The sequence below is a fragment of the Sceloporus occidentalis genome, unplaced genomic scaffold (genome assembly GCF_023333645.1).
Source record: "Sceloporus occidentalis isolate IW3139 unplaced genomic scaffold, rSceOcc1.0.p SCAF_1, whole genome shotgun sequence".
NCBI lineage: Eukaryota > Metazoa > Chordata > Lepidosauria > Squamata > Phrynosomatidae > Sceloporus > Sceloporus occidentalis.
The window spans coordinates 220749087-220772396 of NW_028316981.1; the positions used below are offsets into that span (position 1 = coordinate 220749087).

General features: G+C 41.9%; 1 protein-coding gene across 4 annotated transcripts in view; it reads left to right on the forward strand.

The window, feature by feature from the left end:
* The window catches only part of LOC149323499 (dedicator of cytokinesis protein 7-like), a 167798-nt gene that overhangs the window by 125208 nt on the left and 19280 nt on the right, over nt 1–23310 (forward strand). For all 4 annotated transcript variants that reach the window (XR_016276060.1, XM_089489066.1, XM_089489068.1 and 1 more), the window contains exons 33-41: nt 3461–3587; nt 4599–4683; nt 9084–9180; nt 10739–10873; nt 11514–11666; nt 15385–15543; nt 18455–18555; nt 20124–20316; nt 21386–21529. Coding sequence is in view for 3 of the 4 variants with exons in the window: in XM_089489066.1 (XP_089345192.1) it covers nt 3461–3587; nt 4599–4683; nt 9084–9180; nt 10739–10873; nt 11514–11666; nt 15385–15543; nt 18455–18555; nt 20124–20316; nt 21386–21529 (1194 nt within the window). In the remaining variant the exon portion in view is untranslated. The remainder of the gene's footprint in view (nt 1–3460; nt 3588–4598; nt 4684–9083; nt 9181–10738; nt 10874–11513; nt 11667–15384; nt 15544–18454; nt 18556–20123; nt 20317–21385; nt 21530–23310) is intronic.

Consider the following 23310-nt stretch of genomic DNA (forward strand, 5'->3'; position numbering starts at 1 on the left):
CTCTCCTCTGAACGACTGTCTGAGGGTGGTAATGGACTGGATGAGGGAAAATAGACTTAAGCTGAATCCTAATAAGAGGGAGGTACTCACTATAGGTAACCCTAATCTGGGTATGGAGATATATCTACCAGTCCTGGTTGGGGTCACACTTCTTCTAAAGTACTGTGTTCGCAGTTTGGGGATGCTCCTGGATTCATCGCTCCAGTTGCCAGACCAGATAGATGCGACAGCCAGGAGTACCTGTTATCAGCTTCAGTTGATACTCCAGCTGTGGCCTTATCTGGAACTGGGGGACCCAGAAATGGTAGTACATTAGCTGGTAACCTCTCATCTTGATTTCTGCAATGCACTCTACATGGGCTACCCTTGTGCCATGTTCGGAAGCTTCAGTTGGTTCAAAATATGGCAGCCAGATTGGTTGCGGGAAAATCTAGATTCGACCGAATAACACTTATTCCAAAATCCTTACACTGGCTGCGTATTAGCTTCTAGGCACAGTACAAGGCATTGGTCTTTACCTTTAAAGCCCTACATGGCTTGGGTCCAGCCTGCTTGTGGGAACGCCTCCTCCCATATAATCCTTCTCACACACTCAGGTCCTCTGGGAAGAATTTATTGCAGCCAAAGAAGTCCAGGTTGGCTGCAACTTCCCAGAGGACCTTTTCTTTTTTCCCCAAACAGTCTTTATTAATTTTAAAAAAGCAAATATATAAAAACATTTTCCTTCAAGAATTACTAATTACAAATCCATCATTTGATTAATACACAAAAAGAGTAAATAAATGTTTCAGCATTATCTTCTTTTCCCTTCCTTCTCCCTTTTCAACTGCCGCTCCAAAAATTTTGAATGACCTGCCGGAGGAGATCCGTCTTATTATATCTCTTGACGCCTTTAAAAAGGCGATCGAGACGGATCTCTTCCGGCAGGCCTTCCCAGACTGAACTCCCTTCAAAGTAGAACTGTCTCACCTGCCCAAATTTAATTTGCTTCCATGTTATTTTACCTGCTTTCACTATTGTAGGGTTTTAATATTGTTTGTTTATAGAGGAGGGACTGGGGGATTGTTCATTTTATGATTGTATTTTACTCTGTTGTTACCCGCCTCGATCTGCAAGGAGAGGCGCAATAAAAATAAATATTTAATAATAATAATAATAATAATTTATTTATAGCCCACCCAATCACAAGGAATCCAGGCAAGTTACAGCAATAAAAATATAAAGAATATATTAAAATAAGATACAAAAAATAAATAAAATGCAATAAAATAAAAGAGAGTGGCCTGATAGAATTGGGCCTGTCTTTTTCACTCCTTCCCAGGTCTGATGATGACAGTTGGGCTCCACTTCTTGAAAATTAAAATTTCTAAATTACCATTGCTATCCCATACAGAAGCCTTAGGAATGTTGTTTTTGTACTCATGTTACTCATAAATCATAATTTCTGTATATCACTGGATGTCAAGGGAATAGTTGTGGCTAAAACAACTAACACAATTAAAATTATATCTTTAAATTACAATACTGTATGCACAACCTCATGCACAATCTCATGCATTAAATGTACATAGTTTCATGTGGTTAAAGTGAAAAAATGGTAAGAGTTTATATTTTTAAAGAAAAATTTTAATATTTTAATATTAAATTTTTAATATTTTTAAATATTTTTAATTAAATTTGAAATTTTAATTTTTTCTAAAAAAAATCCTGAGACCTCTCCTTTTTCCTCCCACTGAACCTCTCCTCACTCACATCATTTTGAAGTGACATAGGAGAGTGCCACAGTCCATTTCTGCCCAAAGGCAGATGTTTGAGGAGCAGTGGTGTCACATGCCCTTAAAATGTCACCTGGTATTATCTTTTTTTAAAAAAAAAAAATCCAAAAATTTTTATTACACCATGTATAATACTTATTATACAATCATGTTTCATATTATAATTTTCTCCCTGCACCCTCCACCCAAATAAGAAAACAGCATAGAGAAATTTACAATCCAATCAAATTAACAATCGGTTTCGGAGATACGGAAAATATTATTCATTATATTATTAACTTTTTCATACCCCATTTTACCTTTCACATTCGTAATTACAATTTTCCATTTGTCTTCCCATGGTTCTTTATTGCTTTCCCCAATATATTTTAATCTACTTTCCCTAATGAAGTCGAATAGTATATATTCTTTTATATATTTAAATAAGTAAGCTGTGTTCCAATTTAATTTGTTTCTCCATTCATAAGCAATCACTGCATGAGCAGCTTTTAGAAATTGTTTTGTTACGTATTTTTGATTATTATTCAATCCTAATTCGCCCAAATTGAGAGTCAAGCAATTTTCTTTACTTAATTGTATTTCTATCCCTATAATTGTATTTATCTGTTGCTTAACCTCTGTCCAAAATTTTTGTACAAATGGACATTCCCACCACATATGTATATATACCTTTAATGCCACATCCATGCCAACATTTGGATTGAAATTTGTCATTTGTAAATGCTAATTGGTGTGGTGTCCTATACCATTTTCCTATCATTTTCATTGGTTGTTCTTTTACATTTGTGTTTTTAATTTTAACAATTTCTTGTAGCCAAATTTTAATTCCACTTTTCAGTTCTGTAAGGACTGTGATTGTAGTTTGCATGCTTTGGAAAGCATCAAACAGTTTGTCTAATTTACGATCGAGGACTTCTAGCGTAACCCCCGTGGGAGGACTCACCGTAGCTGTCTCCATGATGTTCTTAATCACGCTGCCGCTGGCTTTTTCTCTCCCACTAGATTCCTTCTTGTTCAGAGTTCTTGCTTGTCTATGATCATAATTCTAATGTCCAAATTAAGTGACTTGCACTTTTTTGTCCACTTCAAGCTTTAAATGGAGCAATAATAAATCTATTTTATATCTCTTAGAAGGGAGATGATACGAAGGCGTCTATCCTCTTTCCTTGCGCATGCACACCCCCACCTGGTATTATCTGAACCCTCACACACCCCTAGTGATGCCCCTGACAAGATGTTATTGAAAGTTTGCATTAAAAGGTGTGCTTTCACATCTTTTGCTAAAAACAAAAACAAAACCCAAGATGTATTGTGAAGTCTGATAATACAAATGGTTTCAACAAAGAACTTTTTGGGGCTATCAGAAAAAAATAGTTGAGAAAGGCAACCTTGCACTTTTGAATCTTGATATAATTGCTTTTTGTAAATTAAATGTGACAATTTTAAAATCCTTGATTTTTCAAATAATTATTGATGATAGAGTGACGACAGGTCTACCATCCACCAGAAAGCATTGTACTAGTGATCCTGAGAGGCCATTGCATTCCACTGCTCAACTTCTTTGGAACTGCACACGTCTTTCAATGAATGTGCTCACTGGGCTGTTGCCAAGCAAATGTTGCTCCTTTACTCAAATTTCCCCTTCTTGCTCATTGAGAACTGCTGGGCACCATGTCATCCCACAGGGCAAGAAAGCCTTTGAGCGCATCAACAGCCTGACATTCAAGAAGTCACTGGACATGAAAGCACGGTTGGAGGAAGCCATCCTGGGTACAATTGGAGCACGCCAGGAGATGGTTCGACGCAGCCGAGGTGAGAACTGCTGAAGGGAGAATCCTCAGCATAATGAGCTTGCTTCTATAGTCTTCCCGCTCATCCCAAACAAAAAGGTTTCAGGTCTTGAAGCAAGTATGCAAGCAAGCATAAAGTGACAGGATTGCCAAATATTCAGATATTGTCTATGGGAACAGATATTGTCCATTCCTTCTTCCTTCCCTCAAACACTATCTCCACTATCTTGCCCAACATTTTTCAAAGGTTCTGGGATGGTTTGGGGTTTGGGTTTTTTTTGTGGGGTTTTTTTTTGTAAGCTTTAGGGGATTTTTTTTAAAAATTCAATTTTCTTTTAAGTAGCACATTGTTTCTAGTATAAATCTTACTTTAAGTATCTGGGATCTTTGGAATAATTTCTTACCATTTCTAGAGTTTTTCCCCTCGAAATCAGTTTAATATTTTTGCAAATTGTTGCCCAGTTCATATTTCATACTGATTATAAACCAAGTGTCCTATATAAGCTGTGCAGCCTGTACAAGGAGAAAGGCAGGATATTAGTTAAATAAAAATAATTAAATACCTAAATGATAGAGGTATTATTGTTCCATAATCCTTGCTGCTTTTAAAGTAAGACTAAACTCTTCTTCATGAAATGTTTGATTTAGATTTAAAATATATTGGCTGCCATATTGGGAGAAACACAGGATATAAATTTTAAGTAAATAAATAATTAATTGAAAGGCAGCGGGTAGTTCAGTGACTTGTGTTTGGGACACTCGAGGTGGCTGATTGTAATAAAATTCATACAGAAACAAATCCAGTTAAGACATAAACATGGATTAAACATATGATAGAAAGACATAGTTAACGAAGAAAATGGAGCTTTTTCTTCCTTCCTTCTTTCTTTTCTCCCTTTTATGCTCACTACCACTGGACTGAGAAATCCTTTGGCTCTGTTTGGTGTCCCTTATTTGTAACTCAGACATTAACTGGCTCTCTCTGGAGGCTGTTCCAAGCCTGAGGTGTCCTGACAGCCCCTTTTCTTCACAGAGCGCAGCCCATTTGGAAATCAAGAAAACGTTCGTTGGAGGAAGAATATCACCCACTGGAGGCAGAATTCGGATAAGGTGGACAAGTGCGTGTGTGGACAGTACTAAGGGAACAAGAGGGAGGGCAGTGTGCACACTCAGTTTTTAAGGAACTGACCCAGTGGTTCACAGGTTGTTGCTTTTAACTCGGCTATGCAAAAAAATCTCACTCATGCATTCTGGGTTTGTTGTTCACACAAGGGAACCGCATCTCCACGGGTTTTGTTGCTCACATGTGCCAGCACTTGAATAAAGATGGATTTGAGGTTGTGGATGTATCTGAAACATGGTCAATCCATGCATAGTTTTATTCTGGTTTATCCCAGGTCTATTCACACAGCCGAGAAAGCGAATCTTTGAGAAAAAATCGGGGGGGAAACGAGATGAATTATCCCAGATTAAGTGGTTTTTTTGTCAGCCCCCCCTGCAAATAAAACCTTAATCAGAGTGATTCAGAATTCATATGAACATCAAAGATTCAACCTGGATTATTTTCACCATCTGAATGGTGACGCCCAGACACCCAATTCCCCCCTAGAATCATAGAATAATAGAGTTGGAAGATACCGCAAGGGCCATCCAGTCCAACCCCCTGCCATGCAGGAAATCCATATCAAAGCATCCCTGACAGATGGCCATCTAGCCTCTCTTTAAAAAACTCTAAGGAAGGAGACTCCACTACACTCCAAGGGAGTTTGTTCCACTGTCGAACAGCCCTTACTGTCAGGAAGTTCCTCCTAATGTTGAGATGGAATCTCTTTTGCTGTAGCTTGAATCCATTGTTCCAGGTCCTAGTCTTTGAAGCAGCAGAAAACAAGCTTGCTTCCTCCAATATGACATCCCTTCAAATATTTAAACAGGGCTATCATATCATCTCTTAACCTTCTCTTCTCCACGCTGAACATTCCCAGCTCCCTAAGTCGTTCCTCATAGGGCATGGCTTCCAGACCCTTCACCATTTTAGTCGCCCTCCTTTGGACATGCTCTAGTTTCTCCACATCCTTTTTAAATTGTGGTGCCCAGAACTGGACACAATATTCCAGGTGGGGCCTGACCAGCGCAGAATATAGTGGCACTATTACTTTTCTTGATCTAGACACTGTACTTCTATTGATGCAGCCTAAAATTGCATTGGCCTTGTTAGCTGCCGCATCGCACTGTTGACTCATGTTCAACTTATGGTCTACTTGGACTCCTAGATCCCTTTCACACGTAGTTTCATTCAGCCAGGTGTCCCCCATCCTATATCTGTGCATTTCATTTTTCTGCCCTAAGTGCAGTACCTTACATTTCACCGTGTTGAATTTCATTTTGTTAGCTTTGACCCAGTTTCTAGTCTATTCAGGTCATTTTGAATTTTGATCCTGTCTTCTGGAGTATTAGCTACTCCTCCTAATTTGGTGTCATCTGCAAATTTGATAACTATGCTCCCAGTTCTGTCATCCAAGTCATTGATAAAGATGTTGAATAGCACTGGCCCCAGGACAAAGCCCTGTGGGACCCCACTGGTCACTTCTCTCCAGGATGAAAAGGAGCCATTCTTGAGCACCCTTTGGGTTTGGTCAGTCAACCAATTGCAAATTCATGTAACAGTTGCCTTGTCTAGCCCACATTTTACAAGCTTGTTTTCAAGAATGTCATGGGGAACTTTGTCAAAGGCCTTACTGAAATCAAGATATACTATATCCACAGCATTCCCTTCAGCTAACAAGTTAGTAATTTTATCAAAAAAAGAGATTAGATTTGTCTGGCATGACTTGTTTCTCTGAAACCCGTGTTGACCTTTTGTGATTATGGAGTTGCTTCAAAGGCTCTATGTTGAATGATCTGCTCTAGAATCTTTCCTGGTATTGATGTCGGACTAACTGGACGATAATTGTTGGGATCCTCTTTTTTCTCCTTTTTGAAGATGGGGACAACGTTTGACTTCCTCCAGTCTGCTGGGACTACTCCTGTTCTCCAGGAGTTCTCAAAGATTATTGCCAATGGCTCCGATATTACATTTGCCAGTTCTTTTATTACCCTTGGATGTAGTTAATCTGGTCCTGGAGACTTAAATTCATTTAGGTTTTCAAGGTATTTCTGTACTATCTCTTTGCTTATTCTGTGCTGAAATTCCCCTATTCTGTCCTCTGCTCCATTATCCTCAGGTTGAGCACCCTTTTCCTTTTCTGAGAAGACTGAGGCAAAGAACGTGTTGAGCAATTCTGCCTTTTCTCTGTCCCCCGTTAGCATTTTTCCATCTTCTCCACGCAGTGGCCCTACCATTTCCTTCTTCTTCCTTTTGCTGCGGACATACCCCAAAAAGCCCTTTTTATTATTCTTAACATCTCTAGCAAGCCTGAGTTCATTCTGCACTTTAGCTTTTCTGACTTTACCGCTACATGTGCTTGCTATTTGTTTGAATTCCTCTTTGGTGATTTCCCCATTTTTCCATTTCTTATACATGTTCCATTTAAAACTTAGGTCAGTTGAAAGTTCCTTAGTCATCCATCCTGGTTTCTTGAGACACCTCCCATTTTTCTTCCTCATTGGAACTGTTTTAAATTGTGCCTTCAGTATCTCCCTTTTGAGAAAGACCCATCCATCTTGAACTCCCTTATCTTTTAGTATTCCTGACCACGGGATCAACCAAAGTATTTCTCAGAGGCGGGTTTTAGACCGCCGCTTTGAGGCGGTCTGCCGCTGCCGCCGTTTGCTCCGTAAGGGAGCCGTCGCAGCCAAACCGCGCGGCTCCGTTACGGAGCAAAAAAGAAGCTCCAAAATGCCAGGGGCGCATTCGCAACATCATTATCGCCGCGACACGTTTGGACGCACAGCGTCCGATACGTAAAGATGGCGGCGCCCGTATGAACAGGGCGCCGCCATATTGTACGTATTCTATACGTATTAGGGTTAGGGGGGTGCGCCTAAGTAACCCGCCTAAGTTTACTAAAATCTGCTCTTCTAAAATCTAGAAGGCGTCTCTGACTATGCCTGGCTTCTCCTTTCCATTGTATAACAAACTCCAGGAGAACATGGTCACGTCCACCTAAGGATCCCACCACTTGCATTCCATTAACTAGGTCATCCCTGTTGGTTAGGATCAGATCCAAAATAGCTGATCCCCTTGTTGCCTCTTCCACCTTTTGGACAATGAAATTGTCTCCAAGGCAAGTGAAGAATTTGCTAGACCTTGAGGATTTTGCTGAGTTTGACTTCCAGCAAATATCAGGATAGTTGAAGTCACCCTCATTACTACATCTCTCCTTTCTGAGTGTGTAATCTGTTCTAGAAAGGCATCATCCAATTCCTCCATCTGACTTGGGGGTCTGTAGTAGACTCTCACAATAACATCCTTGTTGTTTCCCTCCCCTTTAATTTTTATCCAGATTACATAGGCAGATATGATAGGGGAGAGGGAATTGCTTGTTTCCCCCACCTTAAACAAAAGGATCTTGACTGGGTGTTTTTTATGTGGGGGAAGCAACTAACACAAATGAATTAAAGTTAATTAAAAAGAAATGCTTCTCTGAGCAATGCAGGTCTTGGGAGGTAGGGAAAAGGGTCTGTTCAGTGCCTGGAAGAGTTGCACTAGGTGTGTCAATAATGCCCTGTAAATGCTGGGCTCCAAGGTGAAACCTAGGAGGAAACATGTCTGTATTCCGACATAACAAAGGAAGCATGAGTGTCTTCAAATTGGTGGAAAGCATCCTGTCCTTAGATCCACCTCTTTCTCCTTTAGTATTTTTGTTCACAGAGAGCTTGCATCACCAACCCAGCATAGTACAGTGCCTGGGACAATGGCTCTAAAGGAGTCTTTGGTCCTTCTCCCTCTTTCCTCATTCCCAAAGAGTTGCTGTGCACTCTTTGTCTTTCTCAGTGTGAGCTAACCCATACTAATGGCCACAGGCTAGGGCATTACCCAGCACCAGGAATTTTACTTGGGCTTAAGTGTGCAGTAGCTAAACATGTGAACCCAGCCTTAAGTTGGGAACAGAACAGTGATTTGCTGCAATCTCATGGCACCATGACATCCAAAATTTCCACCAGATCTGAAGTCTTTTGTTGTTTTTGTTATACAGGAAACAAATGTACCTCATACAACTTCTGAGGAAAGCCATGCCTTTCAGCTCAGCCCTCAACTCCAACTCCCTTGGCCTAGCATTCTCCCATTTCCAAACGCACCTGTTCTTTCCTGTTAAGGAAAATACAGCAGTGGATTGATTTTTCTGGGTAGCATTTGTCCTGAGAGATGGCTCTAGCAAGAACTAGGAGTCAAGAACCAACCAGAGGTTTCTGTGGAAACCACAGACTTTTCCTGCATGGTTTTCGAATAAAATCCTCGTTAGCATTCGGGAAAAGTAGTTCTAATCTTTGACTGTGGTGGTTCTGTGGGATGGCTCAGGGAGAAGAAACCCACTAACTTTGCCAGCCAGACTTGACACCATTTTTGCCCCTCTCTCAGATCCAAGGTTGAAATGGAGCACGATGCTCTCGTGGAAGGGAATATGGCCACAGAAACCAACATGGTGGTGCTGGACACACTGGAAATTATTGTGCAGGTAGGTTTTTACAGGAACTGCAGCCTTTCATTTACCCACCAGGACAAGGCTCTGGGATATATTAGGCATCATCTTTAACTTTTGTGACTTATCACTGTAAGTGTTCTGCAGTTCTCAGAGCAGGGACAGACTCCTTAAAAAGAGAACTACACTCCTTTCTAGTGTAATCCTGTATTTCCCAGAACCAACTGGCAGCTTTCTGCTCAGAAAACAGTGTGTGTGGAAGGATCGCAAAAAGGAGGAAAATCTCCTGAGGCAATGGCAAAAATTTTACTTATAGGCTAATGAGATTTGTTGTTTTCATTCAGCATTCTTGGTCTCTTTCCTGTTTTACATGGTATTTCTTAGAATCCCAGTTAAGCAGATCTAAGATAGAATGATAAATTGTGTGTGTGTGTAGTAGAGCAGATGATGCATAGCTGGGTAAAATGCAGAAAGCCAAGGCAGTGGGGGGGACAGAATGAATGAGACCATTTGTAGTAAGGGAGAGCTGCCTTTATTTCTTTTGCTTCTTAAAGAAGAGACTGGGAGCTACTAGATAGGGAAGAGATTCTTCCAGACTCTCCCTCCCATTGCTCGCTTTAACTTGTCCTTCTGTATTCCCCATGCCACCACACAGAATCTGGCACAGTGAGGAGTGTAATGTTCATGTTATCACAGGGTCCTAGAATATGAACCTTAAAGGAATTGACGGGGCACTGCACCAGTGCTGGAGGGATCCCAGAACTTTGAAATGGGCTGAGTTGGGCTCCAGCATTTTCCAGGGTAGGTCTGTATTAAAGCATTCTAACACTTGTTAATAAAAACAGTTGGATGCCAGCCTCTTTCCTCTGAAGTATTCTGATTAGGTGAACTGGATGAGAAAAGTTGTCCCAGTTAGTTTTTATTTAAGAAGCATGAAATTCCCTTTGATAAAGGGTTTGTTTTAAATGTTTTGATAACTGTATCTACTTTTTGCAGCTGTCCTTTTTTGTTCTGGGCTTTTCTACAGCTGTGTTTGAGCAAAGACCATAGGGAGGAATATTTGAGTTAGAGAGATGAAGGGGGAGGCAAGGCCATGAGAAGTTTAATCCTGCAGAATTTGACTTTATTTGGGTCTTGATTTTCATTCTCTTGGCACTGATTTTAACTACTTCTGTATGGTAGGGCTTCCATCCTGACAGTCCTGTATGTTGTTGTCATGTGCCTTCACGTCATTTCCAACTTATGGTGACCCTAAGGTGAACCTATCATTGGATTTTCTTGGCAAGGTTTGTTCAGAGGTTTGCTGAGGCTGGGAGCATGGACTTGCCCAAGGTCACCCAGTGGGCTTTGTTACCAAACCAGAATTTTCTGTATCATGGCAGGGTTGCATCAGTACCTTGGCTGCTCAGGTCAGGTGCCTTGCAGGTGTTACCAGTGAAGCTGGCAGTCTGATCAGGGAAAAGCTGTTCTCCTGGTTCAGGCATATTGTAACTTGGGCTTCAGTATGGTTGTTTTCACTCTCTTGTAGAAATTCCTAATGTGAATCTGGTTTATCTTTTCTCTCTCATACCTTTCCTTTGCTTATTTCCTTCAGACAGTGATCTTATCAGAAGCTAAGGAGAGTGTCCTGGGTGGGGTGCTGAGGGTGCTTCTGCACAGCATGGGCTGTACACCTAGTACTGTCTTCCTGCAACACTGCTTTGCCACCCAGAGGGCACTTGTAAGCAAGGTGAGTATGCTTTGGCAGAAATGTTGGCAGGAACAAATGTCCTGATTGAAGTAACTACCTTATAAAGCTTGCAGGTGGGTGGTGAAATCTCTTCTCTCTCTCTCTCTCTCTCTCTCTCTCTCTCTCTCTCTCCCTCTCCCTCCCTCCTTCCCTCTCTCTTTCTCTCTCTCTTGGTTCCCCTTGCTTTGGCTACAGCTAGATACTAGATACCTTAGCCATGGGCACAGCCTCTGTGCTGCATTGTCTGTCTGTTTTGAGCTGCTTTCTGTCAGCCCTCTCTTTCTCAAATTTTTAATGTTAATACATGCTGCTAGAAAAGTCTTTCAGTCTAGAATGTTTTAACTTCCCCTACTGCACACTACTGCCCAAACTAGAGTTGACTCAGTTATGGTTCTCCAAGTGTGGAATGGCCAACACATAAAGGCGTCCACTTTGTATAATTCCCAGGCCAGAATAGTGTGAAAATCTAACTTATAAAGGCTTTTAATATTAAATTTGAGCATTTTAATATCTTACTTTTATTCCCATTGTCAGGTAGCTGTGTTTTGATGCTTATGCTATATATTGTCTTGTCCTCACTCATTGGAAGTGCAATTTTTATCCTTGTTAAATAAAATAACCTCCAGAATTGTGCTTACAGTTTCCTGAAATGCTTTTTGAGGAAGACACAGAGCTGTGTGCTGATCTATGTCTCCGTCTCCTGCGCCATTGCAGTAGCAGAGTGGCCACCATCCGCACCCATGCAAGCACTTCACTGTACCTTCTCATGAGACAGAACTTTGAAATTGGCAACGTAAGTGCCAGTGAGAGTAAGTGGGAGGCCCCAAGGCTGTCTTCAGTCATTTCTACTAAGAGATTGCTTTCTGAGGCAGGGCTAGTACTCTCCAGCTCTAGGAGTTTACTCAACCCAATTTCCCTGCTTGTGACTTTCCCTCCCCATTTTATTGAATTTTAGATTGCAGATCTCTTGGAACCAGGGCCAGTATATTCATTTATATTACAATATGTAATGTAATGATAACAATAATTATTTTCCTGATAGTGAACATTGGTCCAAAACACACTGCAGAAATAATCCAGTTTGACAGGAGCTGCTTCATGCAATAACTGGAATACAAACTCAAAAGAAGGTCAAATACCTGGGAATTATCATAACAAACAAAAATAGAGAATTATCTCTGAATAATTACAAAAAGATGTGGAAAGAGGTCAAAGAGAAGCTTAAAAAGTGGGAGGAAATGCAGCTGTCATTGTCCGGGGAAATCGCACTGATAAAGATGAGCATATTACCTAAAGTAATAATTCTTATTGCAGAATTTACCTATCATAATAAATGAAAAGGTCTTTATAGAATGGAAAAGGGATATAACTAAGTTTATTTGGTCGGGAAAGAAAAGTCGAATCAAGTGGAAACCACTGACTGATGCTAGGGAAAGAGGGGGATGGTCATTGCCGGACTTTCAAACATATTTCCACGCTTGTTGTTCGAACTGGGTAAAGGACTGGGTGCAGTTAAAAGATGATTATTTGTTAAACTTAGAGGGATTCAATAAGATATTTGGGTGTCACACCTGTCTCTGGTATGCAAAATTAGATCAAAACAAACAGTTTAAGGAACATGTTGTTAGAAATGCATTATTGAGGGTCTGGGAAAAGTACAAAGGGAAAATATACACAAAGTATCCGATGTGGACCTCCCCGCACAAAGCCTTTTTAAAAAGGGATAAAATTGATTTAAATTGTTGGTTAAGATACAAAGATATTTTGAAGAGAGAGAATGGAAAACTGATTAGGAAAAGCCAAGAGGAAATTAAGGAGGAGGGGATAAAAATTAATTGGTTTACATACTACCAGGTTAAAGAACGATATGGAAGGGATAGTAAAGACAGGGGCATTTCAGAAAGTAATAACGAATTAGATGAAGTAATGTCAAGTGGAAAAACGGGTTCAAGAAATAATCCAGTTTGAGACCACTTTAACTGCCTGTCAGAACCAGTGTAAAAGGTTCTGCCAGAAAGGGTAAAATATATAAAGATTAATGTAGTAATATAGATATAGTTTTAAAAGGTAGTATGGAGGTTGGGTTATAGAGTGGAAGTTTTTAGATTGTGGTTTAGAATGGCTTTTAGGTTAAAGAGGGGGTTGGGATTGCAGCTGTGGAGATAACTGTCTGGAGAACTCTCTAATTCAAGGTTAAGGCTGTCTGTGTGAGAGATTTGATTCCCCTAGCAATGGCTGTTTGTGTTACTTTTACTTGGGCATCGGGGCTGGATTAGGGAGCGGCTGTCTGGGTTAAGAAAGGAAGAACTTTTCTTTGTACTTCAGTTTTGGCAAAAAAAAAAGTGTCTCTGGTTGTTCTGCCTTATTTCATCAATAAAGCTTCTTTTATTTTAAATAAGTTTTATTTTTTGAACATAAGTCTGACCCCAGACCTCACACTGCCTTGGCTCAGTGCTAAGGAATCTTAGGAATTGTAGTTTATTGTGGCACGAAACAGTCTGACAGAGAAGGCTAAATGTCTCAAAACTACAGTTCCCAGAATTCCCTAGCACTGAGCCAAGGCAGTTTAAGTGGTCTCAAACTGGATTATTTCTGCAGTGGGTTTTGACCATTGCCAGTTACCTCTGGGTTTTGAGGAATTCTTATTGATAGATTATTCTTTTGGTTTTGTTATTTCATTATCATGTTTGTATTGTTGTTATTACAAACCACTTGGAGGTTTTTTAAATGAAGAGTAGTATAAAAATACTCTCCGATGAAATAAGAACTATAAATGAATTTCTATGTGAAAAGGATGCTGTTCAGTCATGTGAAGTCGAAGGCTTCCGTGGCCGGCATCCATAGTTTTTTGTGGGTTTTTCGGGCTATGTGGCCATGTTCTAGCAGAGTTTCTTCCTACATAGGGACCACCAATTGCAGTGTGCAAACAAGAATCAAGGAACACGAGAGATATTGCAGACTGGGTCAGCCAGAAAAATCAGCAGTAGCAGAACATGCCACAAACCATCCTGGGCATAAAATACTGTTTGAAAACACTGAAATTCTGGACCATGCCAACCACTGCCATGTCAGGATGCACAGGGAAGCCATGGAAATCCACAAACACCTGGACAATTTCAACAGGAAAGAGGAATCTCTTAAAGTAAACAAGGTTTGGCTACCAGTCTTGAAAGATAGCAATATAAAGACTCAACAAATGCAAATGAGAAATCTCCCAGGGTCAGGGGTTTCCCAGCAGACAATGAGCACTAATCAAGCAGACATTAATCCTCTTGTGCAGACCCTCATACCCTGAGGACTGCTATTAGCAACAAACAATATACATGCAAATCACTCCTGCCTTTCCAGGTCACAATATATATATATATAGCCAAGTCCTTTCCAGGCGAACATTCTCTAAAAATGCCAGCCACAGATGCTGGCGAAACGTCAGGAAGAAACTCTGCTAGAACATGGCAACATAGCCCGAAAACCCCACAAAAAACTATGTTCAATCATGGTTTTTGAAAAATATTATTTTACTTCTAGTGCCTTCCTGGGTCATCAGTTTACTTCTTTAACCTGATACTGTGGGAATGACAATAGATATAGTCTGTTGCTTTAGGAGACTTGGATGGAATGTGTTCACATCCTTTCCTGGGCACTGCCTTAGTGTGCTTTTGCTTCAGATTGTCAAAAAGGGCTTCTCCTTTAAGACAGTGGGCCTTATCACACGTGAAACAGAAGCTCCAATTCGAAGCGATGAGGGAGCAGAGTCATTTCAGATCCAAGGCAGGAGCAGGCAGGGGATGATGGGACAGGTGGCAGGGAGTCACTGGGGGCGAGATTGGGGTGAAGGAGCAGGCAGGGGATGATGGGACAGGTGGCAGGGTGCCAGAGGGGGCAAGATTGGTGTGAAGATGGAGGCAGGAGATGATGGCAGGATTTCAGAGGGGGCGAGATTGGGGTGAAGGAGCAGGCAGGTGATGATAGGCCAGGTGGCAGAGTGCCAGAGGGGGCAGGGGATGATGGGACAGGTCACAGGGGGTCACTGGGGGCAAGATCTGGGTGAAGGAGCAGGCAGAGGATGATGGGACAGGTTGCAGGGGGTCACTGGAGGCGAGATCAGCATGCTCTTCCACACCAGACCAATTCGATATGAAATCGAAGTGAACTTGGAAACAATTTTTGTGAATTCGCTTGTTACCGAATTCACAAAAATGAGGAGTCACTCCGAATTGAAGGTGGATCCGCCTCAGAACGACCCCCCCCCCATAGAAAGCAATCATGTCTGATAATACATCATGTTATAACGTGAATATGCATGGCTGGACCCGCAGTGACTCTGGATCTGAGCTGCAAAACCCCTCGTGTGATAAGGCCCAGTGTTTTTGTTTTCTCTATTGGGAGTCCTAGTGCGAACCTTGGTACAAACAGAAAATGTCATTTCGTCCATAAATTAAATAAAATAGTAACAACTGTGAAAGGGAAATGGCCATTTATCATTTTTCTGCTGCATTTTTACTGTACAGAACTTTGCCCGAGTGAAGATGCAGGTCACCATGTCACTCTCCTCACTTGTGGGAACATCACAGAACTTCAATGAGGAGCACTTGCGACGTTCATTGAAGACCATCCTGACCTACGCTGAGGAAGATCCAGAGCTGCGAGAGACTACATTTGCTGAACAGGTGCCAATTCTAGCCAACCCATAGATCAGACCAAAGACTTTTGTCTGCACTTACTAGCAGTCAAGCCATGGCTTGGTTTTTCTCCAGATCTGTTGCCTCCTTTATCAAGAGCTCCAAGCTAGAGAGGAATATGACAGCTACTGTTCTTGTCTTGAGTGATGTTTTTCATTTGCTTGCAATGTGTTGCTTCTTAGCAACACATACAAAATAATAAACAAAGACATATCTTTAAATAATATGATTTGTATACCGCTTTTCCTACAATCAGGAAACCAGGTGGGTGAATAGCCTGAAAGAAAACAGCAGTGCTGATGTGGTTGTTGTAAAAATACAGAAAGCAAAAACTACTCAGGCACTCATAGAGCTTGGATGTATGTTCCTAGTGGATGTCCTAGGCATGTTGGCTTCACACTACAGCCTATTAGATATTTACAGATATGTGTGTTGGAATATGTCTTTTGTACAAAGGGAATTTGAAGCTGCCCTTCAGGTTGATGTGTATAGAAACAATTTCCTGTCTGATTGTTCTACAATGCAATGAATATGGTTTATTAACATTGTTAGTAGTAATATTAATAATAATAATAATTAATAATTTGTTTTATTTATATACCGCTATTCCAAAGATCATAGCGGTGAACAGCAAGTAAGCTAATTTAGCAAGTAAGCTAATTAGCCCCCAACAGTCTGGGTACTCATTTTAGCGACCTCGGAAGGATGCAAGCCTGAGTCGAGCTTGGGCCCTTTTGCTGGTCTTGAACTCGCAACCTTGTGGTCTTGAGTGAATGGCTGCAGTACAGGCATTTAACCACTGCGCCACCAGGGCTCCTTTTGATACCCCACTCCCCCCCCCAAAATTAGGACACAAAGCAGCTTACACATTAAAAAAACAGTACAATTAAAAACTTACAAAAGTGGGCCTTACAATATAATTAAATTAGTATACAGTTGGTCCTCTGTTTGCATGAGGGAATCCATTCCGGACCCACCCACCCTGCGAAAACAGAGGCTCACACGTGTTCAGGCCTCATAGGCTTGAATAGAGCACACTCCTGTGCACACATGCCAGGTGTGCCCGCCATTAGAATGAATCACTCCATGCATATTTGATGTCGCGGATCTGAGATCCGCAAGTTAAAATTACTCATTCCAAGAATAAAATGCAGTTTAAATGATAAAAGTGGTTAAAACGGTACATTTTGAAACAAAAATACTAAAACATTCAATCAATAAACATAAAACTATATACAGAACCTTAAGCCTTCAAATTCAGCACCACAGAGCATTAAGAGCTGAACATCAATCATCTGTAAAGGCCGGCAGCACAAAAATGTTTTAACTTGTGGCTGGAAGGAGAGCAAGAAAGGGGCCATCCTGGCCTCTCTGGAGAGGGAGTTCCAAAGTCTGGGAGCAGCCACCAAGAAGGCCCTCTCCCTTGTTCCCACCAAACAAGCCTGAGAAGGACAGAGAGAAGGGCCTCTCCATGAGATTAACATGAGCCAGGTCATTTGGAATTAAGGTAAGACTTAGCTTCCCAAACATTGTATGCGTGTGCTCATGCATTCATGCATACCTTCAAGTCACCTGTGAACCTATGTGGACACTATGCATGTCATGAGGTTTTCATAGGCAAGGAATAGTCAGAGATGGTTTTGCTAGTTCCTTCCTCTGAAATATAGCCTATTGCACCCGGTATTCAGTGGTATTCATTCTAGTATTAACTAGAGCTGTCTCTGCTTAGCTTTCAAGATCTGACAAGATCGGATGCTTTTAGGATATATATTATGCAAATGCATTGTCTTGTTTATTATAATGGTTTAACAAAGACACTTAATACATCACTACATAGAGTAAGCTGTATTGATTTGCTCTGGATTTTTAAAAAAGCTTAATAAGAAATTATTCTGTGAGCATATCTTAATTATTAATTCTTTAATCAAACCGCCTCGCTCCTCAAATGGGAGAGGCAGGATACAAATAAATATTTTATTATTATTATCAAGGAAAGTACCAATCAAAATCAAGGAAACAGATTGCATTTCTTCTCTAGCTTCTGCTATTAATGATGCATCATTTAATCTTTATGGATCACTAGGCATCTTTTCAGTTTTGCAAGAATATGTATGAGTGGGACACTCAGATTTATTTTAAAATACTACAGTGCTGTCTTGCCATCAAATTACGTATGTGAATTTTAAAGAATCCTTTGATCAGTATTTTCACATAAAAACCTTCAACAAAAACTGAAATCACAGTTGCTAGTGAAATTTACCATCTTCTGACAAATCAATTGGTTTACTTCCTAGTCATCCCAAGCTCCAATAATATGTTCTTGGTGTTTGAATCTGTGAAAGGGGGTGGAGGATGACATTTGAGTGGTTAAAGTGAACCCAGACCTGCCCATATAGAAGAACAGAAGAAGTATTCACTTTAATTCTGTTAAATATTCATGCAGGGAGTACTCACTTTTCTGAACATCACAGCTCAAATTCATGTCATGTACCTATGTACACACACAAATATTCCATGCACAGCCAAGAAGTCAAACAAATGGGTCCTAGAGCAGATCAAACCAGGAATCTCTCCGGAAGCCAAGATGACAAGACTGAGGCTGTTGTACTTTGGCCACAACTTGAAGAGGCATGACTCCCTGGAAAAAACAAAAATGCTATGAAAGGTGGAGGGAAGCAAAAAGAGAGGAAGGCCACATGCTATATGGATGGCTTCTATTAAGGAGGTTTTGGGTATGAATTTGCAGGATCAGAGCAGAGCAACGGAGCATAGGGAGTCTTGGAGATGTCTCATCTACACGGTTGCCATGGGTCAAGATTGACTCGAGGGTATAATAACAAAAACCTATGCATGGTTCTTTGTGGTTGTCAACAGAATTTGCTTTCTCCTCTCTCTGCAGGTTCAGGACCTTGTCTTTAACTTGCACATGATTTTGACAGACACAGTCAAGATGAAGGAGCATCAGGAGGATCCAGAGATGCTGATAGACCTGATGTACAGGTGAGTTAGTAGCCAGTTACGCAGCTAGAAAAGCAGAAGGAAAGCATGTGGGGGCATAACTTGAAGTCTCAGGCGGGTTACAGACCACCCGTTTGGGGTGGGCTGCACCTGCCCCTTTCCCCGGGGTATCGGGGCCTCAGTGGTGAGAACGGCAGCCGCTGAGGCCCCAATCCGCCACTTTTCAGGCTGCAGGGAAGCGGCAAAAGGCTGCTTCCCCGCAGCCTGGAAAGGGGTGTCTTTGGGGCTTGAAGCCCCAAGGACACCCCACGGTGGTGGGGAGGAGGAGCCCCTTTCTCCTTTGGTCCACTGAGCGCAGCCGTCTGAAGGCTGCACCCAGTGGACCAAACCAGGAAGGAGCTCCGAAACGGAGCTCCTTCCTGCTCCACGGAAAGGGCGCATTATGCGCCCTGGTGCGGAGCGAGGATGCCCCGTATAGAGGCGGCGCGGTCGTGACGTCCTCATGGCGGCGGCCATGTGGAACGGCCGCCACCATTTTGTGCATGCGGAGCACACACTAGGGTTAGGGGAGTGCGGAAGCACCGCCCCTTTCTAACCCTAGTGCGCGTTCCGCACGCACAAAACGGCCCGTTTGTAACGGGCCTCAGTTTCTTCCTGGACAATTAACCACAGGGAGGTTCAGTCAAGATTTAAAAAGCCAAGTTTGGCTGCATTTGAACTTGAGATAGCAGAGGATTCAAATCTCATACTAGCCATAGACACACCACCAATCTTGCTTCCTCAGCAAGGGATGTTGACATTTTTGAGACAGGGCAAAATAATCTTGTTCTACCATTTTCACTTGTGTCAGCTTCATCAATTGAAAACAAATCTTGTCCATACATAGCCTGACCTGTAATGGGAATAGGAAAGTTAGGGGCTTTGCTGTGAAGGATAATCTGTATCACAACTCAGGCTGGATAGCTTTTTTTTTCTTCTTTTTTTTGGGGTGGTGGTGGTGGGGGGAGAATAAAATGAAGATACCATGAATATTAATGGTGAAAGTTATTGAAATGGAATGATACTATGGCATTGGGGGATGGTTTTCTGATTTTCATCTATTGGGTGATACCCATAATGAGTGGGCTGCATATTTGATCAGTGCAAGTGAAAGCACTTCCAAGTTACTTTTAAAAGGAGTAGATATCTTTGTTTAAGGCAAAAATATAGCTGGGGAACTTCAGTTACTGTAATGGAAAGCACCTTGCTTGTGAAAAGTGCTGTAATAGAAATAAAGCTTCTCCTGTTTTAAGTCATCCTAAACAGAGTCAGTGGGAAAACCATTACAGTCCACCCTTCTCTTACGCGTGGTATCTGTTCCGCCCCCCCGCCCCCCCGCGTAAGAGAAAATACACGGATGCTCAAGCCCCATTCAAATGGGGCTTGTGCCTGTGGCAGCGTGTGGGACACATGCCACAGGAGCGTGCCCCATTCATGTGAATGGGACATGATGCCCCGCGTGCCCCGCGCACTCATGCATGACTTTGAACGTATGCTCAAAGCCGCGTATAACGCGGGCGCACTGTATATAGAAACAAGGCTCCTGTCTTTTACTGTTGCATATTTCTTAGGATAGCCAAGGGGTACCAGACATCTCCAGACCTGAGATTGACCTGGCTGCAGAACATGGCAGCAAAGCACTCTGAGCGTGGAAACCATGCAGAGGCAGCACAGTGTCTGGTGCACTCTGCTGCACTGGTGGCTGAATATCTGAGCATGCTGGAAGACTGTCGCTACCTACCTGTGGGCTGTGTCACTTTCCAGGTAAGAAGAGGGTGAGACAGGAGTAGGACACCCGTGGGGCAAGTGCTCGTCTTCTGTGTCAAGCCATTCCTTTAGTTCATTCCTAGCCCAGTGCTTGGTGTGCCTACTCCAGTTTTGCTATCCCTGGGGAGGAGCTGAATGAGCAGAAGGTCTAGCTTACAGTTTACCTCCTTCCTGTAAACAAGGTGCACTCCAGCTGAACTGAAGACAGAGCATAGAAAGTTGTACTCCACTGAGGCCTGAGACTGGGAGTCAGAGGCCTTTTATTTTATTTTAAAGCCTTACATGGCTTGGGTCCAGCTTACTTGCGGGAGCGCCTCTTTCCATACAATCCATCCTGCACTCTCAGGTCCTCTGCGAAGAACCTACAACTGCCAAAGAAGACCAGGCTGTTTCCAAGAGGATCTTTTCATCAGCTGCTCCAAAACTGGAACGATCTGCCGGAGGAGAAGGCAGACAAGACGGATCTCTCCCGGCAGGCCTTCCCTGACTGACCAACCTCCCAAAATAAAAGATAACTCCGTCTGCCCATAGCAGTTTTTACTATCTGCCCATCTTTTAACTGTTTTAATTAATTTTAACTTGAATTTGTAATTGGATTGTTTTTTCTTGAATTTCTAATTAAGTGTTATTTTTTATGTTGGTGATGGGTTGGGGACTGTAAATATTTTATGATTTACTTTATTCGTATTTTTACTATTTCTATTGTAATGCGCCTCGATCCATAGGGAGAGGCACGCTAAAAATAAATAATAATAACAACAATGACAACAACAACAGTAATAATAATTAGGAACTGAATTGGAAGTCGGTTCTATTTTTTAAAAAGGTCTCCCTAAACCTAAAATATCTGGAGGGGCACAGCAACGTTTCCCCCACTATGTCGAGCACTCCCTATCCAAAAGGGAGAGGGACAGGGATTTTGGGAGTCCAGAGAAACTGTCTTGAAAGTTACAATCAATGTGCAGGCCACCCTTTCCTCACTCGCTCCCTTGATAGTCTAAATTCATGCTTTGTCCAGCTCAAGGGCTGTTCTTCCTCTTACAGTAACTTCTCTTCTTTTTCCAAGAACATCTCCTCCAATGTGCTGGAAGAGTCTGCTGTCTCAGATGACGTCCTCTCCCCTGATGAAGAGGGCATCTGCTCTGGAAAGTATTTCACTGAGCAGGGGCTTGTAGGGTTACTTGAGCAAGCAGCTTCCTCATTTACTATGGTGAGCTGGGCTTAACATATGGCACCCTTGAGGGCTTGGAGGATGGGATAGGATAGCACATGAAAGCAGTCTCTGTATCTGAGAGTGGAAACCTCTGCCTCCTCTGGAAGAAGCAGAATCCACAGTCTGGAAATCTCTTGGTTTCAAGTACCATAGGAGGATAGCTTATTAAGCACAGACTGAGCTCTTCTCCTTCCTTTTAGCATTTGGGGAGGAGGCCGGTGGAGGGAAAGGAGCCAATATTCTTTCCCTACCCACCCTGCAGGTTGTGCCCTCTTCCCCCATCCAAATACCTCAGTTTTCCTCTCCTGCCCTTCCCAAAATAGCAACAGGAAGTGAAGTAAAGTCAAATCACTTACAAGGAATAGCAAAGGAAAAATAGATATTGAGAGTAGTATGCGGTTCTGCAATGCTTGTTGGGGCTGGATATTTTCATGTTTTTCACACAATTTGGGGAAGTGTCTATGAGATCTGGGGACAAAAATTGTCCAAAGATCATGCTATTTTTTAAAATAAATAAATAAATAGGAATGAGGTTGAGGGCTTCAGGGACCACATACTGCCCACAGGTCTTTGCCCAACTTTGTTTTAGTACTAGGAAGAGAAACCTGCTATCTTTTAGAAACTTGGATGCTCTGGACTGTTTTTTAAATGGTCAAATAGAGGACCCTTCCCAAATTTTTGCCTTCCAGTTTCATAACTGGTCTTCTGCCCCACCCTGACACTGTTGCTATTTTCTGTTAGTTCTGACCATTTTTGCCACATGTTATGGCTTAAACCTATGTACTGTGATTGTTTCCAGACTTTCTGTTTGTAGTGTAGCAAATGTGCCATTGCACATCTGGGTGCCTTTTCTCAAGAAAGAGATGTATTTTGGCTTCAGTGGTATTGTTTTTACCATTTCTCAGCAGCATGTTCATGCTTTTTTTTGTAGCATCCTGGTCCCATTTTATTTCAGTGAAAATTAAGCAAATGGAACTAGGTGCAGGATGGCTGGGTTCTTTTTACTGAGCCCTTTCTTATAAACAAAACAAAAAGTCTACAGATATCTCAGGGCACAAAATTACAGTTATTAGTTAATTGTGCATAATTAGTGTAAAGTAATATTAATGTCCCACCATGGCATTTCCTTTCCATGGTGGTGGGATTGCACACCTCTGTAAGGCAAGAGGCTATGCTCATGGGACCAGTGCTGCTGGAGGGGTCTCCCATGTCAGACAAGCTTTTGCAGAGAAGGCAGACTAAATGTACCAAACAGCTACTGAGCTGACACTGGCAGAGGATCTCTCAGAAGTAACAGCAATAGCAATTTGTTGTTGTTGTTGTGTGCCTTCATGTTGTTTCCGATTTATAACGATCCTAAGGTGAGCCTATCATAGGGGTTTCTTAAAAAGTTTCTTCAGGAGGCGGGTTGTCATTGCGCTCCTCTGAAGCTGAGAGAGAGTGGTTTGCCCAAGGCCTAACTTTTATAAGTACTGCTCAGAGGTTGGTTCTGGTAAACCACTTCTGAATGGCTTTTACCACAAAAACCCGATGATGAGGCAGTTGAAAATAAAAAATATCACAAGATGACATGACTCATTAGAAAAGATGATAATGTGGGAGTAAAGTGGGAGGCAGCAGGAGGACCACATTATAAATGGATAGACTCAGTCAGGGAAGGCACAGCCCTGAGTTTGCTAGAGTCATCATAAGTCAAAGCTGGCCTAGCAATTAAGAACAAATATATCAATGTGCATAATTCATTCTCCATAGCTGGATTGAGAGGCTGGTTGGAATTC